The sequence below is a fragment of the Grammomys surdaster genome, unplaced genomic scaffold (assembly GCF_004785775.1).
Source record: "Grammomys surdaster isolate TR1022 unplaced genomic scaffold, NIH_TR_1.0 165, whole genome shotgun sequence".
NCBI classification, from domain to species: Eukaryota; Metazoa; Chordata; class Mammalia; order Rodentia; family Muridae; genus Grammomys; species Grammomys surdaster.
In genome coordinates this window covers 8,112,290-8,122,289 of record NW_021604613.1, presented here as the reverse complement: position 1 = coordinate 8,122,289, position 10,000 = coordinate 8,112,290, and the positions used below count along the sequence as shown (strand labels likewise).

General features: G+C 38.5%; 1 protein-coding gene across 1 annotated transcript in view; it reads left to right on the top strand.

Annotated features, from left to right (window-relative positions):
* Positions 1 to 10,000, top strand: part of Hecw2 (HECT, C2 and WW domain containing E3 ubiquitin protein ligase 2) — a 203,930-nt gene that overhangs the window by 180,053 nt on the left and 13,877 nt on the right. Inside the window, exons 23-27 of the mRNA XM_028765597.1 lie at positions 1,566 to 1,695; positions 2,795 to 2,941; positions 3,707 to 3,821; positions 6,334 to 6,419; positions 7,329 to 7,441. Of these exons, the coding sequence (XP_028621430.1) occupies positions 1,566 to 1,695; positions 2,795 to 2,941; positions 3,707 to 3,821; positions 6,334 to 6,419; positions 7,329 to 7,441 (591 nt within the window). The remainder of the gene's footprint in view (positions 1 to 1,565; positions 1,696 to 2,794; positions 2,942 to 3,706; positions 3,822 to 6,333; positions 6,420 to 7,328; positions 7,442 to 10,000) is intronic.

The following is a 10,000-nucleotide window of genomic DNA, read 5'->3' as shown; positions in this document are numbered from 1 at the left end:
AAGTGGTCTGTTAATTGATTTCCATCCTATTTTAGATAATCTTTTCAGTATCTTCTAGAAAAACTCTTTTATAACTCATCACCCATATCTGATTACAACATTCCTTGTCTTGAACCTGAGTCACTGAGATCCTTAGAGTGTCACTCCCAACTCACTCCCAACTACTTTTCTGTCCTCATTCTTAGGCTGTTAAGAGTGTCTTCTGTTCAGTACTCCAGGACTCTCCACGTGCTTAGAGGATTCTACACTCTGCCTTTAGATATGTTTTTATTGTTCTCTCCTCTTTTCTCTCTTTTACCCCCTTTCCTCTAACCCATCCCGTGTCTCTCTCTCTAGATATCACCTTCCTGAAAGATTTAATACAAACATCATCTCATCTCTAGCATGTCTCCCTGAATGTCCAAGTCAAAGCTAACGCCCCTCACTCACTTCCTCTGATAGGTCTTGGTATTTACCTTTTCTTCCTTTTCCTTTTTGAGACAGAATTTTACCCTATGGCCCAGGCTGGGCTCAAACTTGCAGCCCTTACCCACACCTCCCAGGTGTTGGATGGTGTCATGGGTAACCATGTCCAGTCCTAGCAATCATTAGTTGACAGCTACATGCATTTTAAATTGTGCATGAATTTAAGCACTCTCTACTCTGTGCTGTCACCTGTACTTTATATTAACTTATACAGAGTGTACCTGTCTCCCCAAGACCACTTCCCTTCAAGAGCAGCATGTTCCTAATCAAGTAGTTATTAATATGCATGATGCCCATTTCGTGCCTAATAATTATTTAATATGCATGCTGTACATTTGATACCAAATAAGTAAATAAATAAATAATAAGATAAATAAATGGATAAATAAAATAAATAAGACAACCCTTGAAATAGAGCTAAAGGGCAGGGAATTTTAACTGTAGCAAATTAATTACTAACACCTTACACCAAGGCAAATAATAGTAACTCTTAGAACTTGTCACTGCGGAGAAAAAAAAAGAAACAATAGTGGAGTGAGGTATAGGAAACTTAGTGGTTATGAAAGAGTTCTTTGGTTTACTATTTTTATAGTGGTAGAATAAGAACCATGAGAAAAAGGGAAATGTGTGGACATCTCTTATAGTATCTAGTCTTTTTTTTTAAAAGACAAATTAAAAAAACAGTTAATGGATGGTAGAGAAATTAATAAAAAATTTCAAATTAGAACAATAATTTTTGATAGGATAATGTAGCAAAAGAGATTATGGGTCCAAGTTGTCAACCTGTTTCCGTTCTAGTATGAGCAGTGGTTGTGGATGACCATGTAGATGACAGCCATTCTTTGTACATTTTGGTTCTATTTTTGAGAGAAAAGACAGGTAAGTGCTTCCTAAGGCATTTTATATATCCCGGATTAAAAAAATATATGCCATGTATCTGAGTTATTTCAGTAGTGTGATTGCTGAACTCACCAACATCCCAACTAACACAGTCTATTGAATGGGTCTTGCTTTTGCCACGAAGCCTCAGTCTCTTTCCTTATAATTCTGGGATTTGCTAATAACAAGGCCTGTGTGTTTGCTTCTCTTTGTCATCTCAGCCTGTGTGACCTGAGTGATCTGGAATACCTTGATGAGGAGTTCCACCAGAGCCTTCAGTGGATGAAAGACAATGACATCCATGACATCCTAGACCTCACATTCACTGTAAATGAAGAAGTTTTTGGGCAGGTCTGTTACATGCTAACTGAAGGCTATTGGCTGGGGAAAAGTTAATTCCATGACTAAGATCAAATGTTTAATATTTGTGTCTTATTGGGTGACTTAACTAAATTGTAGTAAGCTTGAGTACAAAGATTATTGTAATGCCAACTACAGATTAAGAAGTCCTCATTTATAGATTATGAGAAGCATTTATACGCTGTATTTATTTCCAACTCAAATTCTCATACAAGATGTGAGAATCCTTAGAGATATGCAGAGATATAAGAATGTATCTTATATAGAATACATTTGAACGTTATCTCTGGGTTGAATATTAAATTATTTAATTTTAATTAATATAAAATTAAGACCTGTTTATATTTTAAAACTGTAATTGATGTTTTGGAACAGAGAGAATGTGAATAATATTTTGGAGAATGCTTGAAAGCAGAGAATATACTTATTTTCCTTTAAATTTGATAGAAGGGAAAACTACAAGATTTCTGTCAGGAGTCCTGTCTTAGTTCTTACTAGGCATTGGTACTTGCATGGGTTGCCTATATTTCATGTGCTTTCAAAAATGAGCTCTCAATTTAAGATTTACTGCGGTGTCTTTCTGTATTCCTTAGGTACATCTTTCTGGCTCTGTAGGTGTAGTTGATTCTAACCTTTAGATCTGTCCTGTGGGACCCTTTGTGGGGTCACCTAAGACCTTTACAGGAGTTACCTAAGACCATCAGAAAACACCTTTACAGGAGTTACCTAAGACCGTCAGAAAACACCTTTACAGGAGTTACCTAAGACCATCAGAAAACACCTTTACAGGAGTTACCTAAGACCATCAGAAAACACCTTTACAGGAGTTACCTAAGACCATCAGAAAACACAGATATTTACATTGTGCTTCATAGCAGTAGCAAAATTACAGTTATGAACAACAAAAGTAATTTAATAGTTGTGGGTCACCACAACACTAGGAACTGTATTAAGGGGTTAGAGCATTAGGAAGGTGGAGAAGCACTGCCTTAGAGGCTTACCCAACTTGTGGGATACACCCAAGGTGGAGAAGGGCCATATACCTGATCCCAGCTTGTTTTCTGACCTGTTCTTTTGTCTTTGATCACAGATAACTGAACGAGAGTTGAAACCAGGGGGAGCCAATATTCCAGTCACAGAGAAGAACAAGAAGGAGTACATTGAGAGGATGGTGAAGTGGAGGATCGAGAGGGGCGTGGTGCAGCAGACAGAGAGCTTAGTTCGCGGTTTCTATGAGGTCAACAGCACTGGCAGACATCTCCTGTCCCACAGCCCACAGCCAGGCTGCCTGGCCATTCTACCATGCTTCATGCATAGACTAGTTCTCTCTTCTCTCTTGCTATGTTTACTGTTGTTCTTTTAATATATAAAAAGACAGTTATATTCCTCTATATCCCCAAAGTACACACGGAAAAGCTTATCATGCATGTTATATCACCACTGTGAATGGTTTGCTGATTTTAGGTATACCATTTTAATGCTTTAATGACTACTGATAACATGGAAGTTATAATTCTTACTCATGCTTGTATGCAAAATCAAATCTCATGCTTGATATGTGCAGTGATTGTGTGGTGGCCAGAATTTATCACATATATTCCATGAGATTCTCTATAAGATCACTAGGTCTTTTTCAAAAGCAAAACAACAAACAAGATTAATCAGTTGTCAGATATGAAGCAAAAATCCTCTGATTCTAGTACTGATCAGGCTCCGCCTTGCTTAACATCTGAGACCAGAGGAGACCTGGTATGCTCAGTGGGATATAGTGATCAACCAAAACAAAAATTCTACGGAGGCTAATCTTACAAACTTTCAACTAGAAACATAACTTCCATATGTAGAAAGTATGAGAAGTTCTCACATACCAGTGGAGGATATAACCATAGTACTCTTGAAATTCCCCATGTCCTGGTTTTGTTTTTGTTTTGTTTAATAAGTCTTCCTTTGGCTAACGTTTCTCTAGGTTTCTAAGTCAGCCTGTACTTTTTCTATTCCATAGGTAGTAGATGCCAGGCTAGTATCTGTCTTTGATGCACGAGAACTGGAGTTGGTCATTGCTGGCACAGCTGAGATAGATCTCAATGACTGGAGAAACAACACTGAGTATAGAGGCGGTAAGGTTTGGTTTATGAATGGCTAAATCTAAGTTCCGGGGGGCCTAGTTCAAGCATAGGTCTGAGCATAGAGCACACAAAGGCACTTGCATTAATTACTGGTCTGTCTGTTGCTGTTTTCCTTGAGACCTTGGGCAAGGTCAGTCCCTTCTGTACCTAGTGACTTCATTAGCCAAAAGGAGAAGGACTGTTTACACCCCATTTGAGGATGTCATAACTCCTAATTGCTGGTGAAGAAATGTGATCATAAGAACACCAATTAAGTATCGGATGACGTTGTTGGTGAGGCATGGGAGGCTTAATATCCAACTGGTCAGACCCCACCTATCTATCTACATTCTAAACCTCCAGATGTCACATCCTTTGAGCTTCCTAGCCTGCAAAGGTTTGCTGCAGTTCCTTGAATCATCTATCAGTTATAATTCATGGTTAAAGCACTAACAGGAAACAAGAGCAGGTTCTTAAAACTCAGCATGTCCATCTGCAAGGTCCTTCTAAACTGCACTATCAAGTTTGGCTGAGAACTGCTGTAAAATAATTTGGGTTGGTATTCTTTGGAAGTAGTTTTCTGTAGATCAGTACACAGTTTCAGTTAGTAATTTGGAGCAACATGATTGGGATTGTCCCATATTTTAAAAGGTGAAACCTAAGGACAGCCCAGCATTAAAAGTTTTGCCTAATAATTTTGAGTAAAAAAAGTATGCATTTTCTGGGATGAGTTGTAATGTTGGGGTTTTCTCGAAAAGTCTGTGTTAAATTAAGGTCAAACTTTGCAGTACATTTTATCTGGCTGGACTCATTCATATATGATGTTGGTTATTACGGAAAGCTTTGTTAGCTGAATTATTTTTACTAATTAAAATGCATTTTTCCTGATAACCTACTTAACTTCTCTTTTGTGGTAACTATTATTTTCTAATATCTTACTCCCAGGAGATTCTCATAGCAGTGCAGTAATCAAATTAGTCATTTTTGGACTGACATAGTCTTAAGATTTTTTTAAATCACTATATGTGAATGAATCAAGGGCCTATTTTAGTGATAAATCTTATCAAATGAGATCCTTAGAAGAGACTAGACAAAGGACAAGACACTTAGCTGCCAAGTTTGCCTGGCACAGCTAGTTGGCACCATGTGAAAAAGCAGTTGTGCTGCCATGTACCATCTGTTCATCCAGCAGCTGTTTGTGGACGATATGATGAGATAGTCATTCTTTTTTCAAATTAGGCTTCGCACAAACAGTAAGGGCAAAGCAGAAGAGGGCTGACTCGTAAGCAACCTGTAGTGCCTCAGGCAGCTCATGCATTGATCTTTCACTCACTAACCAAGTCTTTCCCCAAGCCTGGACGCTGTTGCTATAGCCAGCCTAATGCTGCTTATCCTTCACGCAGACTCTTCCCTCATCAAGGGGAGTATCTCTGGTGAAATGGGAAATCTTAAAGTGAGATTTCTTGGTAAATTTCACAGCTATGGGAGTATATAGGCACATTCAGATTAAAGTTATCCCTTCTCATGCTCATTTTAGGAGAACAGTACAGAATTAAATAAAGTAGTTTTTGTAAAATATGACTACCAATTGATTTGAATCATTAATTGCATATGAATTCATGTCAGCCTTATCTCTTAGAACTTAATTATCATTTACTGAAAGATTTTAAAACCTGATACTACAGATTTAACCCAAATTTGTGAGATAATTCTTTTGACATTTCATTAAATTCTGTGAAAGTATGAAATAAAAGTAAAACTGTGATCATTAGGATTTATTAGCTGAAAAAGTTAAAATTCTCTTTCCTGTTTATTAATAAATATTATGAAAATAATTTGGTTTTATTTATTTTAATTTTAATTCTTTCTGTAGTACTGAGGATTGAATCCAAGACCTTGCACTTGCTAGGAAAGTGCTTTGCCACTGAGCTATATCCCCAGTCCTAGTAATTTGGTCTTATTATTAATTATGAATAGTATACAAAGTTTTTAGGGAAGAACTTGGAAATGAAATCGGCACCTTTAACATTTTTTTCATTGTTTTTCTTTGCATATGTAAAGTGTGTGATTAATGCATCTCTCCTTCATCAGGAAATCCTGAGAGGTTCAATTTTCTTTGCCCCAAAGCTTAGTATAGTATCTGGCATAGTGGTATTTGAAACCACTGAGTGATTGTTTCTTATAGAAATAATTTCTTATAGAAATGATTGAAAGAGGTAAGCATTTCTAGCCATAACAATTGTATTTTTCAGAAGTGATGGACCTAAAGTAACTCATTTGTTCTTCTCACTGCTAAATGAAAACAGAGACCTGTTGCTTTCATTTGTGCCATCTTGTTTAACTTTTGATACATGTATGATCATATTTGCAGTCCTGTCCTTTAATCTTAAATTATAAACAACATTTAAAGAATCTAAGATGCTGATTTGTGTATATGGTCTGATTTGTGTCTTTTGGCATATATTTCTGGGTGGTTTAAGATAGAAGACTCAAAGTAACATGGGCTCTCATGCTTGGTTCATAGGGTACCATGACAATCACATTGTAATTCGGTGGTTCTGGGCTGCAGTAGAGCGATTCAACAATGAACAGCGACTGAGGTTGTTACAGGTAAGATGCCATTAGGTCGTCAGTCTTTAACACTATAATATATTGTTGGAAGTGTGTATACTTGTTAGGAATTTCTAGATATTCTTCATAAATACAAACCTTGTTTATCTGGCTATGACATTTCCATACCCTTTTGACTGTGTATCCAAATACTGTACCATCAACCAAGTCAAAGCATTTCTTGAGGCTTGTGGGGAAGTGCCAATACTAGTCTAAAAAACCTTGGGTTGACATATGCCCTCAGGACAGGTGGGTCCTTGTAGTGACAGCCTATGGCCATCTGCAGTCAGCATCCTTAGCAGAAAAAGAGATGCTGTTCAATGCTGTAAGAAAGGACCCTGCTTGTTGATATAGTTCCCTTCCTTCATTTGGCTTTCCAAACTTTGTAGAGCAATGACATTTTGGAGAAGAGGCCACTGTGTTTTGTTACATTTGTAAAACATGTCCAGAACAATGTTGGAAAGGTTCTACTAACGCAGCAGACATGAGGAAGCTTCTTGGATACTAAGGCAGAGCCTTACATGTATACTTGGATATAGAACTCAGATTTTACAGTCCACGAAATTCCTAAAATTTATATCAAATTGATAATGGGATGATGTAAGTAGGTTTGGTTTAATTAATAGACTCATTTCGTTCATCTGCCATGGGAAGTATGCCTGGTTTAATATCTGAGCAGGCCAGCCTCTCAGCATGCTTTACACCCGCTTCCCTTTATTACTCACTGCTCTTCATTGTGTGGCTGAGTGATCATCAGAATCCCTTTAGCTGTTCTATGTTGATGACCCATTGGCTTCTGAATTTCCCTACTTGTCTCTCTTCCTTGGGAGTGCTGCACAGCAGTAATGATGTGCCTTCGTGAATGAGGTCTCTGGCTTGACCCTTCCCTTCTGTTTCTGTGGCCGATAGTTTGTTACCGGCACATCTAGCATTCCCTATGAAGGATTTGCTTCTCTCCGAGGGAGTAATGGTCCAAGAAGATTCTGCGTGGAAAAATGGGGAAAAATCACCGCTCTTCCCAGGTAAAAGAAAGTACTATTCTTTACTCTTAAGACATGCAGGAAAACCTCAGCTTAATATTTATTTTATATTACTCTTACTTATATGAATGAATATATGGGTATATGGATCGATCACTGTTTTATGTGAAGACTAGAAAAGAGAAAAGCTTGAAAGATGAAATTCTCTCTAATCACTTTCTTTAATAAAGTGGGGAGAGACAAAATATCTTGTTTGGTTATATGTTAAATACATGCATCTGTATGTTAGAGTACAAAGCACAACAAAGACAGAAGACTTACTAGCTTTAGTTAGGCAACATCTGTCATCAAACTTGGGGCTTGACTCTAGAAGGCAATAGTTCTCAAGGAATGCTGAGACTGAGATGTTGTCTTCCCCAAGGAAGAGCATATCAATTGGTCATGTAATACCAAATGGTCAGCCATGGAAGCACACATGCAAATAACATTATATAGACCGAGCAAGTTGTACTCATGTTTTTAGAAACACACAAGCACACATGTGTGTGTCTGTGCGCGCACACACACACACACAGAGGAAGAGCATATCAATTGATCATCTAATACCAAATGGTCAGCCATGAAAGCACACATGCAAATAACATTATATAGACCGAGCAAGTTGTACTCATGTTTTTAGAAACACACACACAACACACACACACACACACACACACACAGAGAGAGAGAGAGAGAGAGAGAGAGAGAGAGAGAGAGAGAGAGAAAACAAAAGAAACAGAAAACAAAGATAAAGAGGCCATAAATTTGAAAGAGAGCAAAGAAATGCACATGGAGAGTTTGGGGTGGGGGGATGATAAGGGAGAAATGAAGTAATTATATTATAATCTCAAAAAAAAGAAAAACCCTGAAAATTAGTAAAAGAAAAAAAACCCAACAAAACCACTGTGACCAAAGCAAGTTAATGAAGACAGGATTCATTTTATCTTACAACCTATCACTCAAGGGAATCCGTGGCAGGAGCTCAAGTCAGAAACAATGCAGAGGCCATGGAAGGTGCTGCTTATGGCCTTGCTCTCCATCGCTTGTTCAGCAACCAATCCAGGTGTGGCTCCAACTACAGTGATCTGGGTACTCCCATGTCAATCATCAATCAAGAAAATGCACTATAGGCTTGCCCACAGATAATGTGTTTAGGGCATTTTCTCAGTTGACTTCTTAAAGGACTCTAGCTTATGATGAGTTGACATACCCGAGCCAGCACCAAGCTCTGATGCTAGATAACTGTTGAAAAGGACTAGCCCGTGGTAGCTGTTGAATAGGGTTCAGGCCTGTGGATGTGTTGTGAGCCTCTCTAGCGGTTAGTATCTGTTGTCATTCCATTTCAGTCTCCCCGCACCAGACTCTCAACAGTATCAAATGTTTTGGTGGAACTAACAATAAGCACACAAAGCTGGCATGTAGGGCTTGTGAAGAAAGGAGTTAAATGGAGGCAACTCAGGGGCTTGCCTGAGCACCCCACCTACCTATGCACATCACAGGTTATAAATAGTAATTCTACAAGATCTTTAATTGTCTTACCAGGATATTTAATGTACTAATTTTTACTTATGCTTGGGTACTGAGATATTTTTCTCTTTCCTTTAGTGCATATTTGTATCTTAAAAACAGATTATACTAGCTTAATAAGGTTTTCTACTCTTGAGAAACTTAACAGAGGAGAAGCAGGAAAATTCAGATTAACTGTGTGTCACATTTCTATTGAATCTATTTTGGTGAAGCCACTAAAGTTTATGGAATTGACTGCAGTAATGATACGTATAGCTGCTGCTCACAGCTAAAGCACCAGAATCTTCCAGAACCTCATTGGGAAGAGAAAGATAGTTGGTTACAACCCCTATCCTCTTCTGTCTTCTGCTGAAGATTACCGAAGACACTTTTTCACTGGCTCTGCGTTTGCTGCTGGCTATCACTGCAGTGTGTATCACCCTCATCTGCAATTAGGCAGTGTCATATTGAAGCAAGCAGGAGTCTGGAAGTTAGAAATCCTGGATTCCAGGTCCACTTTGTCACCATCAAACTTTGGGATCTCCAGGACCACTGTTTTGTGAGTTTTAGGGTTCAGCTGCCTTTTCTATAGACAGCTGGCCGATGGTATATTAGGTTTGGTTGAGTGAGTGGTAACACAACACAGGTGCTGAAGAGTCGTGAGGGTTGTCTGCACTGGCATCTCTACTTCCCCTGGTAGTTCCAGAAAGTTCTCAGGCTGACTCATTGTAGATGGAGCTGTTTGTCAGATTCTTTGCAGACACACAGTTGGGTAACAGCTATTGTCATTCTTCCTCTCTTCCTGTGCGGGTGCCTGCTCCTGCCCTTATCATAATGCAGCACAAATAAAGGTGTTATTATCCATCTCCATAGAACAGAGATAACAATGCTGAGCTCAGAGAGTATTTCTAACTCCTGAATGACATAATGTATTGGAAAGTCCTTAGGGAGTGTATGCTTTCTTGTTTCCATTTAAGCCTTTAATCCTTAACCTCTGTAGCTTCTGTACTACTCAGATGAAGTCTCTCTCCCTCCCTCTCCCTCTCCCTCTCCCTC